Source organism: Typopeltis vanoorti, chromosome 20 (genome assembly GCF_054136105.1).
Source record: "Typopeltis vanoorti isolate ZY-2024b chromosome 20, IOZ_Tvanoo_1.0, whole genome shotgun sequence".
Taxonomy (NCBI): Eukaryota; Metazoa; Arthropoda; class Arachnida; order Uropygi; family Thelyphonidae; genus Typopeltis; species Typopeltis vanoorti.
The window spans coordinates 301597-322941 of record NC_143568.1 but is presented as its reverse complement, the minus strand read 5'-3'; the positions used below and the strand labels follow the sequence as shown (position 1 = coordinate 322941).

Sequence of the window (21345 nt, the reverse complement as noted above, 5' to 3'; positions counted from 1 at the left end):
TGACAACGGCACCAGACTATGGCTTTAGGCAACTGGAACATCTCTCTGACAGGGAAGGAGTTGGAAATGGTTGAGGAAGCCATGTGCTACCGGCTAGACTTAGTCAGGCTTTCTTCGACCAAGAGGAGAGGCTCTGGAACTGTCGACCTAGATAAGGGGTGGAAGCTCTACTACTCTGGTGTGAGCCCGACAATGTCTGCTCAGGCAGGTGTGGGCATAGTCACAAGCCCCCAGCTGTCAGACTGTGTTGCTGAGTGGATCCCACTGGGGGGATAGGGTATGTGTGTTAAAGCTTCAGATGAAAAACCATGATTTGGCTGTGGTGCAAGCCTATGCACCTAATCTGAAGTCATAATACTCTGCCTTCCTAGAGAAAGTGGATGCTGCTTTTGACAGGGTGGCAGACATGGGATCAGTCCTGCTAATGGGTGACTTCAATGCATGTGCTGGAAGAGATGACCAGACAAGGAGGGATGTGGTTAGGAGGAACAGTGCCCCTGACCTTAACGCGAATGGGTTGAAATTATTGGACTTCTGCTGTACTAACAGCTTGTCCATAATGTATACCTTCTTCCAGCACCGAGAAGTCCATAAGTATACCTGGTACAGGGATACACTAGAACAAAGGTCTCTGAGTGACTTCTTTATAGTCTCAGCAGACCTATTTTCCTCAGTGTTGGACGTTCGTGTGAGAAGAGGGGCAGAACTGTCAACTGACCACCACCTTGTTGTGTGCACTCTACGGCTTCAGAAACCAGATGCTACCATCAACGCTGGTAGGCCTAAGCAGCTATACCGCGTGAAATGGGAGACATTGGAAAATGAGGCTGTGAGGAAGAATTTTGCAGATGACATTTCCTCCAGGTTCAAAGAGATTCCCAAGCATACTGCAGATATTGAGGAGGAGTGGAAGCTGTTCAGAACAGCTGTCACTGCCTCTGCACTCTCATGCTGTGGCAGAAAGCGGCTCGGCGTGGCAACAGGCAGTGAGAAAAGGACACCTTGGTGGAACCAAGAAGTCCAAAAAACTGTCTGGGCAAAAAAGGAGTCCTACCTAAAATGGCTTAGGGTCAGGTCACCTGAGATGCGTTTGCAGTATGCTGAGGCACGAAAAGCTGCTGCTGAGGCAGTAAAGACAGCAAAACAGAAGGCTTGGGAATCCTTTGGAGAAAGATTAGACTCATCCTATGCAAATGCAAACAAAGTATTCTGGCAGACCAAATGCTGCCTTTGAGGGAGGAAATCATGCACAGCAAGGGCAATTAAGGCCTCTGATGGTGCACTTTTAACAACTGAGAAGGATATCCTCCACAGATGGAGGGAATACTTTGAGCCTTCTTAACCCAGGTGGCCCAACAGTTGTGGACATCCAAGAGGTGCAGATTGGGGCAATGACTAGTCTCATAGCAGAAAAGGTCCATTTAGCAATAAAATCGCTAAAATCGGGCAAAAGCTGCTGGCGATGATGAAATTCGGCCCGAAATGCTAAAAGCTTTAAATTGAGATAGTGTTCTCTGGCTGACTCAAGTGTGTCAGGCTGCTTGCATATCTGGGCAAGCACCAAAGCAATGGCAGACAGGCATAATAATACCAGTCTTCAAGAAGGGAGACCAGAAGGATTGCAGTAACTATGGAATCTCTCTGCTCAGGCTGGCTGGGAAAGTGTATGCTAAGTGCTTGAAAAGACGGTGCAGGAGCATAGTTGAGTCAAAGTTCCAGGAAGAATAATGTGGCTTTCGTCCTGGTAGAAGCACAACTGACCAAATCTTCACTTTAAGGCAAGTCTTTGAGAAATCTTGGGAATATGCCAAGAATGTCTACACGTTTTGTGGACTTGGAGAAGGCATATGACTGGGTTCCTCGGGATAAGCTTTGGCAAGTAGTACAGGAGTATGGAGTGGATGGCCAACTATTAGCTGCCATCAAGTCCCTGTATGAATGCTCAGAGTTTTTGTGTCAGGGTAAACAGCACAAAGTCTGAACCTTTCACAGTCTCTGTTGGCCTCTGCCAAGGGTGTGTTCTGTCATCCCTCCTTTTCATAATATTTATGGACTGGATTGATAGGCACAGCCAAGGCAGTGAGTGTCAGAATTGGAAGATGTAGTGGACATCTGCTTTTTGCAGATGACCTAGTTCTGCTTAGCTCTTCCACAGATGACCTCCAGCAGAATCTGTATAGGTTTGTAGCTGTTTGTGCAGATGCTGGAATGAAGATCAGTGTGGCCAAAACTGAAACATTTGTGGTCTCAAGACAACCATCCCAGTGCACTCTACATGTAAGTGGAGTCCCAATGAGGCAGGTGGAGAAGTTTAAATACCTTGGGTCCATATTCACGAATGATGGAAAATGAGAAGTAGAGCTAGATACTCCAATTGGCTTAGCAAGCTCAATATTGCGGGAGCTTGGCCGTTCGGTAGTATTGAAGCGGGAGTTAACCCAGAAGGCAAAGCTGGCTGTCTTCAATACAGTCTATGTCCCCATCCTCACCTATGGTCATGAGAGTTGGGTAATGACCGAAAGAATGCAGACACGAATCCAAGCGGCTGAAATGAGGTTCCTTCGAGGGGTTGCGGGGCTGACAAGACTCAACAGAGTCAGAAGCTCTGCAATTCTGGAAACCCTCAATACTCAACCGCTGCTTCTCCGTGTTGAGAGATCACAGTTACGTTGGTATGGGCACCTGGTCAGAATGCCACAAGAGAGGTTCCCTCAGCAAGCCCTCTTTGCCAAGACAGAGGGTGGGAAGCCACGTGGAAGGCCAAGGACTTGCTGGATAGATTATATCCAAAACCTTGGGTGGACATGTTTGGGAATCCCACCAGAACACCTGAGCTTGGTGGCAGAGGATCGTGACCATTGGAAGTTCCTCTTGCAGCTGTTGTCCCCACAACCCAATTAGGAAAGGTGGGCCTTGAAGATGTATGTATGTATGTTTGTAAAGACATTGTCATTACACCAATGAAGAAAATGTGTTGGCCATAACTTCTTGCTTGCTATTTACGTGAATTGTATATATTCACCGAGGAGATTAATGGGTGATTGACAGCTAACGGAGAGAGTGTTCGCTATCCAGGGAACAAGAAAAACAAGTGGGGAGAGAATAAAAAGTTGTGAACGGCAACCAGAGAATTTGTTCTTAGGAAGATTTTAAGATTTATGTGACAGTTTGGAGAATATTAATAGAAGATTCCGAAAAGGAATCATAGCACTGTGAATCTTTAAACTGGAAGAGTTGAGACTGTCAACAAGTGTTTAGAAAATAAAAGAAGATATTTGGAGTTGACATTCTAATTCAAAGTTCAAGGAAACACTAAATAAAAAGTAGTGCATTGCCTTAGAGGGTGGTGAGTGCAGCAATATTATTATTACCCAAGACCCCATGGAGTCAAAGACTAATCTGGGTTGGTCGATTGTTAGAGCCTCTGCTACTAATAGCTCACACAAAAAGTTAAGCAAGTTTGAGTGCAGTTAGTAGTAGTTTGGAAGGGATCAATTGTTCGATGCAATTAGCACACTATCCCTTGACGAGTCTTTGGACTCCCTGGAGGTGTCACATAATAATAAAAGTTCCGTCTTCTGTCTTAAGGACACCAGATCTATTTATTATTATTCTAATGGAAAAAGATGATGGAATTAGTAAAATCTGGAACTGTAAAGTGGCTTATCGTGAAGAGCTCAACATAGATATGTTGTTTATGAAGTAATAGAAGAAACTTCTTTCTCTGGTACAAAAAAAGATCCCTTGGAAGTGAAGAGGTAGTTCTATGTTTTCAGGAAAGGGCCTAACAAGGAAACTCTGATGAACATTTTGTTCATCAGAGTTTCCCTGTCTAGACAGAGTGTTTAGTCTGGTAGACATGGTTATAGATATGTTAAACAAACCAGTTATAGAATGAGTCAGAGAATGAATGATTTTATTTTCGGTAAGAAAATCTGTAAAGTGTAGACTTATTTTTGCAAGTGTTGGATCCAGTTAATTTTGTAGTTATTTATGTAATGTCATTTAAATGTATATAATGTTTTAGTTTCATTAAATGGATATATTATTTATTTGGTCACTGCACCATTGGAATGAACACTTGTGTTATTACACTCTGTGTGAAAAAAAAAAAAAAAAATCTCTTTAAAGAGAAAAATAGTAAACTGAAAAATAAATCACCCCTTTGACTGGAAAATCTCAAGATCAGTTTTTAGAGTACTGACTATGGAAGATGTATGAGAGCATTACAAGGTCTGACAAACTGAGTGTATTGCCAAAGTCAAAGAGGTCGTCAGGTTATTGAGAGGTCATTAAGTATAACAGGAGATTAAGATAAAGTACAGATCATTGGGCCATTCCTGCACTGATGGAGAAATCCTAAAAGAAAAATTCACCCTGACAATTATTAGAGAGGAAACCAACAACCCAGTTGTAAAGGGAGGAAAGTAGATAATAAAAATTATAGTTGTAAGACAAGCAGGTATATGCTAAACCTTATCAAATATCCTGCAAAGTCAAGTGCAACCACTCAAGTTTCTATCAACTTTTATCCACTTTTGAACATAAGACATGCAATGATGGCCAAAGATATGTGGATCAAGAGTGGAAAAATCCACACAATGGTTGTTAACTTGTGTAATTTTGGGTAGTGAAACAGTTGGAATGAGTCTCATGGCTAACAACTATTTTTTTTTTTTTTTTGAATACTTCCATGGTGAAGAACAGATGCTAGAAGAGTACAAAGACTAGAGATTATAGGACATATCATATATGATGAATTCTAGATCATGAAATTTGAGCAGAATAACTAGGAAAAAAATACCATGAAGTCCAGAAGACTTATTGGCATCTGTCTACAGCATTCAGGATTCTTCTAATGTCTCTCTAGCAAAAGACCAAAGAAGGTATTGCCGTCAAATGCTCTTGGTATAGCAAGAGATGATATTTTATCATGAGTGGAAGAAGAATGATGCCATGAGATTAGTTATTCTTTGGTGATGAAAAACTTATCTGCTGAATGTGAGAGGAAGTGGAACATGAATAGGCACAAGATGCACCCAAAGTCTTGGAAAGAGACCAGAATACCCCCCCCCCCCCCACCAGACCAGACCATTTTAGAATGCTTGTTAGAGAAACATACTTGCAGTCAGAAGTTTGAACAATGGGGCAGATTGCAATCAGGAGAGAGCAGAAATAGTAATCAAATCTCATAAAAGAGAAATAAGAAATATTGCAGATGTCCATTTGGTACCACCGCAATACTAAATGAGTGGCTGGCCAAAACATTTTTAAAAATGGAAACTTATATTATGGACTGAGTTACCAAGTTGTTTGTGGGTATTTGACATTACAGTCCAAGAAAGCAGTACTTTGAAGGCTGTGTTTTATGTCTATAAACAGAATGATGTTCTGGCTGGTTTTCCTGTTTTGCAGGATGAAAAAGCTGACTGTCTGGGAGGAAAATGTTGCTACTCATATGACACTAGCTAGCTCACCTTCAAATAAAAAACTAGGAGAAGATTATCTATAGTATAAGTGGAAAGATCTAGTTAAGAAAAGGTCTAGTGTGTTATGAGGATGAAAAAGATTATCTGGTGGATAGATGAATAAGGTCACTGCTAACATCTCTAAATACCTTGATATTTCTTTTCATTTTAGACAGCAGTTTGGAGAAAGGAAACTACTTTCCATTGTGAACAAAGAAAACCCCCAACCCATGAAGATCTCACTGTTTGAACTTCTGAACTTTAAAACCTTATGACTGAGAGATGAATAATCTAAGGTCAGACTGGTTGGAGACACAAATATGGAAAAATCATTAAAACTTCCAATAAGTTTGGTGATGGAAGTTGTTTACTATCTATGGGTTTAGTTACCAATTCCTCCAACATCTTGATAATGTCAAGTATTGTCCTAGAGAAGGACAATACTTGACAATAAGATGTTTGGTGATGACAATACCTGCCAGGTTCATCAAAACTCCATTCATAGACTTAGGCAACAACATGTGTGGGCTATACACCAGCCTATTTTGGCTGATGCAAAACATCTAGCATCACACCTTGTTAATGTGTTCATTACTATATAGACTAACAATGATGAATCAATGACTAGAAATGGCAGATACTTAGATTAGTAACAGACCACCATAGTATGATAGTATCAACAGAGAACAATCCAGTCTAAGTGGACCCTACCACAGAAAACCGATAATGTAATTTCTCATAAAATCAAAACTCCATTCAATTGAAAATACCTAAAGATTTCATATTTAGTAATTCATACTGAAAATACGATTGATATTTTCCAGATATTAAAATGATGAAAAGTTTACTAACTTTTCATCATTTTCACGTGCTTATTTACTAGGTTGACAGGTAGAAAATTATTGTAAAATTAATTTCTTAGCTGTTTCTTCCAAAACATGCACAGAAACTATTCATATACATTGCACTAAATAATTCTTAAACTTACATCACTTATTTCTGGTTGTGAAACACCGGCATCCCCACCTCCCCACTGTTCTGAAGGATATTCTCGAGTTTCTGTACCTGCAACTGGCGCTTGAATTTGGGATTGTTCTTCTTTTTCAGTCTGGAATAGCACGAATATATATTTATTCATTCATAACAACTAAGCTTTTCTTAAAGTTAATAATTTCTTGATATGCAATGTCAAGGTATGTACAATGTTTTTTTATTTAAAATACTTACATAAATTTTAAAGATAAAAGAGTTTCGTCATTTTGGAAATCTCTGAATAAGAACATCAATTAAGTGAAATAATTCTGTTTATCAGGCTATGGACAAATTTTGTCCCAACAGACAATTTCTATTTGTCACTGTTTTTTGAATGTTAAAGTGGCAATAAAAATTTGCGTATAATTTCATCTGAATAGAAGAACGACGGTACATTGCGCCTTTCGATTGGAATAGGCCTAAGTTCGATTCTCGTAGCGACGGGAGGAGTCTTTATCTGGACGATTTCAATCGAAGGTGAGTTAGCCGATCTCATACGGAGGTAGCAGGGTTTTTTCTCCCGGAAACTCTGGTTTTTCATCCCGCATACAGACAAATCGGCCCTTAAGAACACACGGAATTTACAGACAAAAAAAATACTAGTTGTGGTGGAGGTGGGCGGTAGATGGCGTTGATGGAGATGATTCGTAGTAGAGGCTCGGTGTAGTGGTTGAGACAGTTGTAGGTGTCCTCCCGCAATGAGTCTTCGGACTCCTTGGAGGTATCAGGAATAATAATTTCCACAAACTAAACTATACTTTTCATTATTTGTGTGACCATATCAATTAATATAACTAATATCAGCTTCTTGATATGTACCCTCAGAGGGTGTATAGGGTAGCACTGTCATGATATCATCAGTACTAATGTTCCATTGACAATTTTCTTCCAAATTAATTGGTTAACTGTCAGTACTCCATTGTCATCATATTTTACATTTCAGACTTCCAAGGGTTTTTCTTCTTTCTAGATCTGAGTATTCCTTTGAGTCTTTTTTCCTGCTATCAATATGAAATTTTTTACATTCAAGTCAAGTAGTGTAATTATTTTGTCAGTTATCTTATAAATTGCATGAAAACTGGGTCCAGACATAATGTGCTTTGCAAATACAGGTGGATCACTACTTTAACTTTCAGGAAATGATCACCACACTTATGAACATTGCAGACTAATAAACAGAGCCTCCAATTCATTTGCTCAACACCTTGTGCTTATGAACATTTTTACAATGTGCAATGCAAATTGAATCGAACTTAGGCCCTTTCTAATCGATATGTTGCACCCTTAGATTAGAAAAGGCCTAAGTTCGATTCTCTATAACCTGCTATCTCATACGGAGGTAGCAGGTTTTTTCCTCCTGGAAACTCTGGTTTTTCATCCTGCATACAGACAAATCGGCCCTTCAGAACACACGCAATCTACAGACAAAAAATACTAGCGGTGGTGGTGGTGGTGGGCGGTAGATAGCGTGATGTAGGTGATTGGTAGTAGTGGAGAGAGTTGTACAGTTAGTGTCCTCCTGCGATGAGTCTTCGGACTCTTTGGAGATGTCATGAATAATAACAATAATTAGTTGGTGGTGTAATGGCTGTTCATCATTTGCCAAACATATTCCACTTGTTAATGATGGGAATGTTTATATATTACCATACTAGTTTTTATTACCCTTGAAATATGGAAAACAAATGAAGTGATTGCAAAAGTGATTAGTATCAAAAATATCTACTGATTTCAGCAGAAACTAAAATGGACTTAAGCTATCTGAATGTAGCAGATCTTCAATTAGTCATTTTTATAATGCCAATAAAAATTTTAAGACATACAAAAAAAATTGTGATTATACTCAGCCTCCTGCATTGCTGAGTATAATTACAAATTTCCTCTGTAATATTTCTAAAAATGACATACTGTCAAAGAAATAAAACACCCAACACTTAACAGTTTGGATTCAGAATTAAAATAGGAAAAAACCAATGATTGGGTACTGAACTGTTCAAGATCTTTTCCAGAAGAAGATCCTGCCAGGGACTTGCATTGCAACAGAGAAAACAAAAGTTCCAAAGGACTGTCTAACTCTGCTGCAGGGTAAAGCTTCAAAAGACTACAAACTAAAGCCATTTGAAGTTTACTACTTTGAAACCTCTTGGGTTTTCAGTGGTGTTCATAGGGTGACACTGCTGGCTATGCAAGTTCAAAAAAATTCATGGGTAGCATCTGCACTATTCCAAGTTTTCTTGCTTCTTGATAATGCACCAAGTCATCTTACATTAACAGATTTGAATCTGAATATGAAAGTGGTACCGTTGCTTCTCAGTACCACCAGCTTATTGCAATTATGGACCAATTGACAATTGCAACCTTTGAACATTTATATCACAAGTAGCAGAGCTATAGCAGCTTAGCTGAAAGATACAAAATTGTGGATACAGTATCTTAGAGGCCATAAAAAATATTGACCATTACCAAAAGAAAAAAAAAAAAAACCTCACCAAGAATAATGACCTGCCATTGGAGAAAACTATCCATAGTTTCCTAACATGTATTGTCGGGGGGGGGGGGGGGACAAAATGTTATGTCAGCAATCTACATGAAAAAGTTACATAATTACTATCTTTCTATTGAAAAATTTCCTCCAAATTAATCTCTTTTGTCAAAACTAATATTAACAGATCTTATAATTCTATCTTCTAAGGCACTTTTCACTGTAACAAATGACATAGATCATAGTCCTTCTCTGGGTCTTTTTCCTGCCATCCTGGAAAATAAGTTTTGCTAACCTTTCCTCTTCCACTCTATTTAATCAGTGTTCTTAAAGATTCTTTAAATTAAGTTAAGATGGCTATGAAGGCACTACAGAATAATGACCCAAATGTGAAAAGAAGTTCTGCTGTTTTGGAAGGTGTTAACAGAGCTAGCCTGCTACAAACAAGTTGAAAAGTGTTCTGCAGATCTCTTGATTTTCCTCAAAGTAGAGGAGACTACACCCTGCCTCAGCTTAGCAAACATTGGGACACATCTTGTCTGACTCTCTAATGATGGACTTGGATTGGGTTGGTGGTCTTGATGGGATGACATCGATGATTTTACCAATGACAAGTTGCAAGAGCAGTGTACGGTAGGTGAAAATTAGTCTAGACTGGTGCACTGGTAGGGTAGAGATTTATGTGTTTGGTCAAAGATCAAGGTGCAATGTTTAACTGGCCTAATCTGTGAAAGCCTGACCTGGTATTGCGAGGGCCTAAACTATACTGTATAAAGGAAGCTGCATGGACTGAACACTTTTAGCTCCTTAATGTGGGATAACACTGTTCATTCCTCGTGAGTTGAAAGTAAGAGCTAGCAGGAGTTCTTCCTTTCATACTTTTATGGTGCAATCTCCCTGGCGACGAAGCCTGTAGAACGGAAGCATTGAGACTATTCAACTGCTGTGTCCTACACTGCATATTCAGGTGTGATGTGCGGGAACCACATCACCTGCAAATGACCTACATACTGGTCTGAGTATCATGCAGAGAAGAGCAGTCACCATACTACCATGATCTATTGAGATTTACCCTCTAACTGAACCTAGCCTTACTGGATCTGATAATCCAGGCCCAGTTGTTCACTACCTAATGTATGTATTGTATTAGACCACACACACACACACACACATATATAGAGAGAGAATGATAGAATTCTCAAGAAATTTCAAATCTACACTTCGCTAACTCCTCTGTCCAAATTCTGTTCCTTACTCAGTACACCTAAACATAACAGCCTAAAGGAGTCGATCATCTTTGGTGTAACTGCAATGTGCCCTATTTGGTCAGAGAGAAAGAGAAACTATATATGGCAGAACTAGAACCAGCACACTATCCAATCACATGCTTAATTCTGCTCGTTCAAATGAGGAAGATTCTGTCATTCATCCAGTGATCTGGAAGAAATCAGAAAACACATTTTTAGATGTTACGATGAACTGGAGAGAAGAAAGACAGAGTGCAATAAAGATTTATGAAAAAGCTTTCGATAATGTTAATCACTCTGTTTTATTTGATATTATGCATAAAATAGGAATAGATGGAAAAATTATCAGACTGCTGTTTAGAATATATAAAACTCAAGAAGCCAGGGTTAGATTTGAAGGAGAGGATACTGAATGGATCCCTATAAGGAAGGGTGTGAGGCAAGGTTGTGGGATGTCCTGACTTCTTAATGTCTATAGTGAATGGATGATGAGAGAGGCCTTGGAAAACCTGAAGGATTGAATAAAGATAAATGGACCTCTAATAAATAATATAAGATACACAGATGATATCATACTCATGAGCAAAACAGAGGAAGGTTTACAAAGAACTTTGCATAGATTGAACAGGTTTCAAAATCAGAGATATAAAATAAACATTTCAGAGACAAAAAGTGAACGATTTCAAGGAAAGGAAATGGGATGGAAATCATTTTGAATGGACAAAGAATAGAGAATGTAAAAAGTTTTGAATACCTTGGGAGCTGGATAACAGAAGACAATAAATCTAACTATTGGTCTGGGTATCATGCACAGAAGAGCAGCCACCATACTACTATTAAGAAAAGAATTAAAAACAAAAACAAAAGCAGCATTTTTCCAAATATATCACATATTTGGAAACAGAAATCTGAACAAAAAGTTAAAAGTAAGATTAAAGTAAGTTAAAAGTCTAGAATCCTCAAGACAATGATCTGGAGCATGGGGACATATGGAGGCGAGTCCTGGATGATCAAATAAGGAGATGACTGACTGATTAAATGCGTTTGAAATGTGGTGCTTGAGAAAAATGGATCATATCAGCTTGACTGAAAGAGAGAGTAATGAAGAGGTTCATAAAAGATTCAAGGTGAAATAGACTATATGGCTAGTATCCAAAGAAGAAAATGGTGTTTGCGGGACATTTGATGAGGGGTTCTTCTGGAGAGCTCCCAAGAATAGTATTGCGAGGGAAGGAGAGGAAGAGGATGACCCAGACTGCAATGGAAAAACAACATCCAAGACTGGATGGGCAAGAGCCTTACAGAAGCAAGAGATGGAGAAGAATGGAAAAGGACAGTTCATCAGGTGCAACCCTCTCAAAAGAGGAGGCAACAGGATTAGGATTTATTGAAGAAAAAAAAAATACTACACTCTTTTCAGAATAAACGAAGTCTTTTCAAATCATGCATTCTTACTATCTTTGTTTCAAGCTAATATGTTCTAGAAACACACTAATAAATTTAACAGTATATCTCTCACATCATCATCATCAAATTTCTGAAGGATATTATGATAGTACTACATGAAGATCTTGCATACCACCTGAGATTTGCTCTGTTAACACATTCCTGGATGCTAACAATGTCAAGTTCTTTCCTAATATCCTTGATTTTAATATGATATTGCCACTGATGCTATCTGTTCATGCTCCTAATCTATCTGAGGACTCTCAGGTCTGTGACCTAGTCTGGTCAAGTGACAAAATTGGTTACAAAATTGGTTTGAACACCGTCTCGTATACAGCTAATTTAGTGTTTTGACTAATTTCTTTCTTATTTCATATAAATTTATTCAGCTGACTTCCTAGTATACCAGCTTTGTTGATTCTATTGTCTATTTCCATATTTAATTTACCATCTTCACTAAAAATTGTGCCTAAGTAGCTGAAATGTTTTACCTTGTTCCACAGGTTCTCCATTCACAATGCAGTTGACATTTTCAATGATGATGCCTATTTTTATTGTCTTTGTCTTTTTATTGCTGACCTTCATACCATATCTATTACAACAGTTATTCAATTTAGTCGAATAACTTCGAATCAAGATGTGACTGTAGCTGTAGAGGGGTATTTTGCAGATATTACTGATATCTGCAAAATACCCTTATACTCTGATAACAGCACCATTATCCCATCTACAAGGATGGGATAATGGTGCTGGAGCATCGCTGGAATAAATGTTTTAGTCTTAAGGGAGATTATGTTGAAAAATAAAAATAATTTTGAAATTATAAATTCCTTGTTTCATATTAAGCCAAGAACTTCTATTTTCATTGTCTTTTTGTTGCTAATTTTTCATACCAAATTTATTACAACAGTTTTTCATTTTAGTCAGGAAATCCTGCAGACTTTACTGAATTTATTTAGAGATATAACATCATCTGCATCAAGTAAAGAGCTGAGATTAACATCTCCAATTTTGATATCAGGTTTAATACCACGTTCCTTCATAACATGATCCATATTGATAATGTACATTCTTGTCAAAACAAGATTTAACTCCAAACCATCTTCCTGTACTAGAATTGCAGTAATTCTAACTGCTAACTCACAATTCAGAGACTAAATTTTGCTTGATCTAAATCTTGACATCTCTGCAAAGGCAAAACTATTTAATAGTGATATTCTTCCATCACTCACATATGGATCAGAAACATGGAATATAACAAGAAAAGAAGAAGATACTCTCAGAATAACTCAGCGTGCAATAGAACATAGGATTTGTAACATCAGCAAAATGGAACATGTTAGAAACACGGAACTAAGAAAGAGATCAGACATAAAAAGATGTGGTAACTGTAGTATATGAAAGCAAGATAAGATGGGCAGATCATATAGCCGGAACTGACAACCAAGAATAAAGAGAAAACCAGGAAGACCACCTACAAAGATGGGAAAATCCATTAGTGAAATCTATGGGTATAACATGGCAGAGAGGCTCAAGACTGAGATTGTTGGAGGAATCTTTGACCTGCATTCATGGAGAAATCCTGAGTGAAACACAGTAAATCAAGGTATTGCTTGATATAATGTCCCATTGATACCATATGATGTAGCATTTTGAATAGCTTTTCTCTTGGCACTTTGTCATATACCTTTTGTAGGTGTACTAAACTTAAATACAAATCTTTGTTATATTCCCACGATTTCTCAACTATTTGTCATAAAGTGAAAATCTGATTCGGACAGACTCTATTTCTCCTGAAACTAGCTTGTTCTTCACCAAGCTTCCCTTCCACATTTTCAACCATTTCTCAGGTACATTTGCATAAATCTTACCAGGAACACTCAGTAGGAAAATACCTCTGTAATTCTCACATTCAGTTTTATTTCCCTTTTTGTATATGGATACTATGAGTGCTCTACTCCAATCATCTGGAATTCATCCCTCTGTCCAGGCCTTCTGAACTATGTGGTGCAGCCACAGCAAGACTTTTATGCTTCTATACTTGAGGATTTCTAGTCGAATATCATCTACTCCTGCTGCCTTTCCACATTTCAGGCTTTTGATGGCCTTTTCTACTTCAATTACAGATATGTATTATTGATTGCATGCCTTGAGTGTTTTTTTTACCACTGTGCTGTCACTGATTGTTTCATTCAGCAATTTTTCAAAGTAATTACTCCATACTCCCTGTGTTGGGGTGGGTAGTAGAATAACCCAACCGCACTCCTGTGTATCGTAAGTGATAAATGGAGACTTCCCAGGGGTATATAGCCGGGTCCCCTTCGGGGTTTGGAGAAAGATTAATCACCTCTCCATGTAAAGATCATCTGATTATGGAAACTGCAAATCTCGACGAACAAATGCTCCTGGCGACAAACATGACTAGCAAGATCCCAGAAGACGGTTATCTAGCTTGGTCTGATATCGATAACGTATATATAACAAACCAAGGGGATAGCCTTTTGGAACCGTTGTTGTTGAAAGAGTCACTTATGAAGCCACAAAAAATTTTAAAGATTGGATCATGGAATGTCAGAACGCTGTACCACGTAGGAAAAACTAGGCAGGTAACAAATGCAAGTTAGATATTTTAGGCATCAGTGAACTCAGATAGACTGGTTTTGGTAGACTTATAAATAAAGACAAGACAATATTGTACTCCGTATTAGAGGAGAAGCATGAAAAAGGAGTTCCACTAATACTGAACCCAAAAGCCTGATGGAATGGGAACCAGTAAACAAGAGAATTATAAAAGCCAAGTTCTATTCCAAATTTGTCAAACTTTCTATTGTCCAGGTGATGCAGATGAAGAAATAAAAGAATGCTTTTATGAACAACTCCAAAAGGTAATAAATTCTATTCCAAAATACGATATGATAATACTCATTGGTGATCTTAATGCAAAAGTGGGTAAAAGGTCATGTGCTGAAGTAAACTCCTTAGGTTTGGAGACTTGTGGAGACCGAAATGAAAATGGCATGATGTTTGTATCCTATTGTGAAATGAACAACTTTGTTATTGGAAGAAGTAAATTCAAGCATCAAGAAATACATAAGTTGACTTGGATCACACCAGACAGCAGTACAAGAAACCAAATTGATCATGTTGCTATCAATAGTAAATTCGTAAGATCCATGATTGATGTGAGAGAGTCAAACGTGGTGCCGATGTTGGTTCTGACCACTTCTTGTTAGTGATGAAGTTGAAATTAAAACTTCAAAGTGTATTAAGAAAGAAAAGAAGTTCAAGAACTGCATTTGATATTGGAAAATTAAAAATTAAAGAAACAAGAGAAAAGTTTGCCTTGGAGATAAAGAACAGATTTAGTATATTAGAAATAGAGGAAAATCAAGATATAACAGTAGAAAACTTTAGTAATATGCCAGCCTTTTATAATAACGTTACAAGAGCAGTAGATAAGGGAAAGGCATATACTGCCATTTTCTTGGATTTAGTGAAGGCATTTGACAGGGTGCCACATGATAAGCTGATATTTAAGTTGCAACAGATGGGTCTGGATGTCAGGTTGGTCAACTGTATTCAGGATTGCTGATATAGAGATCATCTGAGATGATCTCTATATACTATAATATAGCTATGTACTCCCTACCTGCTATTGTCATTTGCCAGAAAAACATTTGACAAATATTTGATAACTGAGATAAATGTCTCCTTAGTCCTCAGCATGTCTGCAGAACTCTTACCCATTTCATATTCTTTCTCTCTCTACTTATAAAATTAGTTTAATCCTTCATCCAAGTGTGAGCAAACAAAGTTTGCGCCTGAAAGTATCTTTAGGACTGGGGTAAGGTGGTACAACACCAGTAAACTTGTTGCAAAGGTGGAGAAAGCTACCAACACTCCTATCTCAGCATCTCCTATAATGCAAAACACATCCTACAATGCAAAACATATCTGCAAGGAGATGTGAAAAACACATCCTACAATGCGCAAAACATATCTGCAAGGAGATGTGTTTTGCATTATAGGAGATGCTGAGATAGGAGTGTTGGTAGCTTTCTCCACCTTTGCAACGAGTTTCCCTGGTGTTGTACCACCTTACCCCAGTCCTGAAGATACTTTCAGGTGCAAACTTTGTTTGCTCACACTTGGATAAAGGATTAAACTAATTTTATTATACTCTAACCAAGTGAAAAATAAACTTTCAACATCTTTCTCTAAATCCAGAGTAATTTATTAAAAAAGGGTGGCACACCATTTGGCAACTCCTATAGGTAGAGATGACCTGCTAATGCTTCTGCCTGGTATCTCCGCTTGGGCCTGGCTCCCACTGAAGAGACCTCAATAAAGGTCAAAACTAGTCTGGGTATCTCCACTTGGGCCTGGCTCCCACTGAAGAGACCTCAATAAAGGTCGAAACTAGTCTGGGTAGTGGCCCTTCCCTTAATGCATAACATTAGACATATCCGCAAGGAGATGTGTTTTGCATTATATAGGAGATGCTGAGATAGGAGTGTTGGTATCTTTCTCCACCTTTGCAACGAGTTGCCCTGGTGTTGTACCACCTTACCCCAGTCCTGAAGATACTTTCAGGCGCAAACTTTGTTTGCTCACACTTGGATAAAGGATTAAACTAATTTTATTATACTCTAACCAAGTGAAAAATAAATTTTCAACTTCTCTCTCTACTCTTTTGTATTGTCATTTACACTATTGCAATAGCATGGAAGTAAGACCAAATTCAACCTATTCCACAAAAGGAAGATAAAAATTTGCCAATCAAACTAATAAATCCATTGTCCTCACCTTTATGCACTGCTCTCTAAAATAATGGAGGTGGTCATTAATAGTTAAAATCTTCACCAACCACAGTGTAGATTATATTCTCTAACTTATAACCTAGTACATCTCCATCTCTTCTTCATTTCAAGGAGAAGCCATTATCTTTTATTCAAGAAATATGAATTTTTCTTAAGTAGCTTTTCCAATTTGGAGGTTAGCAATCATGGTATGCCAGTGTCCCATCCTCTCCATTCTTTTGATTTCAAATATGAATTATGCTAAACAAATTGCATTTGTCACAAATTCTTTTGTGTATCACCTTCATAGAAAACATAAGTTGAAATGGACACATCTACACTTGCATTACTGCTATGAAATGAATGCTTGTACCCAGTGAAAAGCGGGAGGGGGGGGGGCTAACTTATCCCTTATAATACTTATATTGTGACTTTGTAGCGCTTCTGACAGATATGATAATTCCTGTAGGATATCAATCATTTAAAAGATCTTTTAAAAATTTCAAATTGAGAAGTCGGTTTAAAAAGCGCTTATATTTATCATTCGATGCAAAATGCTTGCATAAAGCTAGGTAATTTCTCCACAAAGCAAGAGCCGTTCGTAAACTGCAAGCTGCCCATCGTGGTCCAAACACACGGCCGATCTTTAAAATTTCGATACCAAGGTCTTTTGCAATCGTATTTAATTCTCGTTGATTTTTTGGATTGATGATAAAAAGCATATAATTTATCCATATATATTTCAAAATGATTTATTTCTTTAATGTTTTTTTATCGAATCATCTAATGCTTAGTGTAAATTTATGAGCTATGCAAGGCCAAATCACAATGTTGGGTAATTTTTGTAGAAGTTTGATTGCAACACCTGATTTGTTTCTTAACATTACATTAGCTCCATCAGAACAAAATGCAATGAGATGATTTTTTAAATAGATATCGGAAAATCCATATGAATTTCAAGTAGCAATTACAGTGACATGTATATTTTCCGTGATTATATTTTCTAGTTTTGCAAGATTATTAAACAAGAAGAACAAGGGGCTCGCAAATTTGAGAAAAATTTAAAAGGTTCGCACAAGCCCCTTATAGCTCACTACTGCTTGTACCTGTAGTTCTACTGATATAGCATACGTATGCTTCAGTGAGTTCATTTACATCAAAACAGAGCAGTGAGTAGAACAGTTTGCCTGTTGAAGTAGAGTACATCCAGTGTGAATGAATTCAAGAAAGTACGAGTTGTTCTAGGTGATGTATGGCCTCCTTTGATGAGAGTCACCTCCCCTCTAATAATAATAATAATAAATAAATATATATATATATGTAGAAAGTTTTTTTACCTTGGGTATAATATACATTACTTGGGAAATCGATTAAAACCAGGTTTAAAATAGCTTGGTATATTTAACGTATATTATACCCAAGGTAAAAAACTTTCTACACCTATCTCTCATCCTGAGATTTTTTTAATAAGGTTAAAGCACCTTATGGTAACTTGTTTTGGTAAAATACTTATAAGCTCTGTATTACTTAAACCTTGGTATTTCTAAGCCTGGCTCCCACTGATGGGACCTCAATAAAGGTCGAAACCGGTCTGGGTAGTGGCCCCTTGCCTTTAATGCATAGCATCATACATCTCCTCAAGGAGATGTGCTTTGGATTAAGGGTAAATATTAAGAATAGTGATCAGAGCTTAGTCCACCTTTACCACGAGTTACCTAAGACTTGCACTACGTGTGGGTCAGGTCACCCAGATTTAAAATAGCTTGGTATCTTTCACACACACACACACACACACACACACACACACACACACACACACACACACACACACACACACACACACACACACACACACACACACACACACACACACACACATCATGCATATCACATACACAGCTCATTGTTAGTAACTACTAAAAATGAGTGAATAGTTCTGATATTCAAAGTTGTTGCTTAATTGTCCTTGTAACCAAGAGCTGACACTCTTGGTCAAAAAATAAAAAAAGAAATAAAGAGCAACATTTTTTAATATGAAAAATAATGGGTATAAGTATCATCATTATTATTACACAAGCATTTCCATGGGATCAAAAGACACACTATGAGAGGCTATAATTATTACATGTTTTTTTAAAAAAAAAGTGAAAAGAAGGTATAGTGAAGACTGCTTTTTTTTTCTGTGTGCATAAGGAGGTTTGCTCACATGTAGCTTGTTAAGCAGCAACATATACCATTCACATATTATGGTTTGCATACTTTCACTATTTCAGATGTGGAATAGGAGACCAAGATAAAAACTGTTCCTTATGATTGCTACTTAACTTGTAAAGTTAATTTTACTCAGTGGATTCAGAGGTGTCACTTATATAACTAATAATCTGCAATACTTATTATTATTACCGCAAGACCTCATGGAGTCAAAGACTCATCTGGGAGGTCCTTTTATCACACACATACACATCTCATCATACCGTGTCTTAAACACACTCAAACTCGTTGCAGACACCACACTCTCAGGCAAGGCATTATAATCATTCACAACTCTGCAAGAATAAAACTTGTCTCTCATTCCCCTACTCACACTCTCTTTATACAGTTTCCAGGGATGACCTCTGGTTCTCTCCGATCTCCCACTATTTTCTGTAAAACTTCTTCAGCATTGATTCTTAACCCCTTAACAACCCCTTACCAACTTACAGGTTTCTATCTCCCCTCTTCCACCTGTCCACCAGATTCTGCAAATTACATCTTCTCAATCTTTCCTAATACTCGACATTTCAGAGGTCAGAAACTACCTTAGTCAATCGCCTTTGGACCCTTTCCAACATCTCTTCATCCTTCTGAAAACCCTGTGACCATACCTGGGCACAACAGTCCATATGTGGTCTGTTGGGCCCAGGTATGGTCACAGCAAATCAAAGCCTTATACAACGGAACAAGAATCTCCCTACTTCTACACGGTGTCCTCCGCATCATTCCCAGAAGCCTTTGTGTTGTCTTCACAATTTTGGCAATGTGTCCCCTAAATTTTAGATCCTTATCCACTATCACCCCCAGATCTCTTATTTCCTCTACCTCCAATAATATATTCTCACCAAGCATAAATTCTGCATCCCATCTTTGTTTTCCAAATTTTAAAACCTTACATTTTGCAACATTGAACTCTCATCCCCCATTTCCGTGCCCAATCACTCAATTTATTCAAGTCTTATTGTAAGGCCACAACATCTTCACTATTCTTCATGGTTCATCCCAACTTTGCATCATCTGCAAACAACTGAATATCTCCATCCAAATCTTCACCTATATCGTTAATATAAGTTAAACAGTAATAGCCCCAAAAGACACCCCTGAGGCGCTCCATGAGTGACTTTTCCTTTTCCTGGATATTGCTCCCCCATACACAACTTGTTGTGTATGGGGGAGCAATATCCAGGAAAAGGAATTGCTCCTTCCACTCCTTCCATACCTATTAGATAGCCAGTTTCCAATCCAATGCACTAATCTAATATCCAACCCCATCTGCTCTAGTTTGACTATCAATTTATCATGAGGTACTCTATCAAAAGACATTGCGAAATCTAAGTATATTACTGTGTATTCTTCTCCTCTGTCTAAGGAAGCAGTTACTTTATTGTAATAAGTAAGTAGATTACTAAAACATGACCTCCCTTTAGCCAATCCATGCTGTCCATCAAAAATACCATTGTTGTCAACCCAACTCTGGATCCTAGTTCTCACAAGCTTCTCCAACAACTTAACCACAACACCTGACACACAGATAGGCCTATAGTTTGATGCTTGCATTCGATCACCTCCTTTATGAAGTGGCACAATCTTGCCCTCCTTCCACTCCTTAGGGACTTGACCGACTGCAAGACTTGTATTAAAAAAATATGTCAAGCCCCTGGCACATTCCTTCAGAATAAGTGGTGATATATTATCAAGTCCCACAGCCTTATCAACATCCAGTTTACTCAACTCCCAATACACCTCTTGCTCACTTACAGTCAGTCACTCCTCCCCATCATCTACTGCTCTCAATTTCTCCATGAAGTCACATTCACAAGATTGAAAGACCTTTAAGAATTGCTCATTAAGTATCTCCACCACACATTCTGCAACAGCTGTCTTTATACTATTTTCTCCTATCAATGTCATCCTTCCCTAATCATTCTTTCTTTTGCTGGCTATATATCGAAAGAACTCCTTAGGATTCTTTTTGGCTTCATTAGCTAACTGCTGTTCATACCTCTCTTTAGCTACCCTCACCAACCAAGTCACCCTCCTTGCCTGGTCTTTGTAGACCTCATGGAATCTGTTATTTCCACTTCTCTTATGCTGCCTCCGCAATGCCCTTTTCCTCTGTATTGCATGCTTAATCTCTTTATTCATCCATTCCACACCTACCTTATTTAACCTTCTCACCCTTGGAATACATTTAGACATTGCATCTACTAGATAGTTCTTGAAAATCCCCCAAGCTGCACTGATTCCTAATATTATTATTATTATTATTCAGGCCTCCACGGAGTCAAAGGACTCATTGTGGGAGGTCCTTCAAGATGATGAACATAAAGTCTGACAAGACTCATCGAGGGGAGGTTCCCCACTAACAAACACAAAGTCTATCATACCACTCCTTAAACTCATTGACCATTCTCGCCCTCACCACTCTATCAGGCAATGCATTCCACGGCTGAACCACCCTCCATGCAAAGAAACCACTCCTCACCCTCTTGCTCACAGTTTCCTTTCGTAACTTCCAGGGATGGCCTCTTGTCATCACTCCTTTCCACTGTTCAACCAAGTGAAAGAACTCCCCAGTGTCAACCCTGTAACCACCTCTCAACAGTTTAAAAGTCTCA

At 38.2% G+C, this 21345-nt stretch overlaps 1 protein-coding gene across 1 annotated transcript in view; it reads right to left on the bottom strand.

Annotated features, from left to right (window-relative positions):
• Window positions 1–21345, bottom strand: part of LOC150095184 (small ribosomal subunit protein uS2-like) — a 153843-nt gene that overhangs the window by 52553 nt on the left and 79945 nt on the right. The window contains exon 4 of the mRNA XM_090410616.1: window positions 6457–6576. Coding sequence (XP_090266742.1) covers window positions 6457–6576 — 120 coding nt within the window. The remainder of the gene's footprint in view (window positions 1–6456; window positions 6577–21345) is intronic.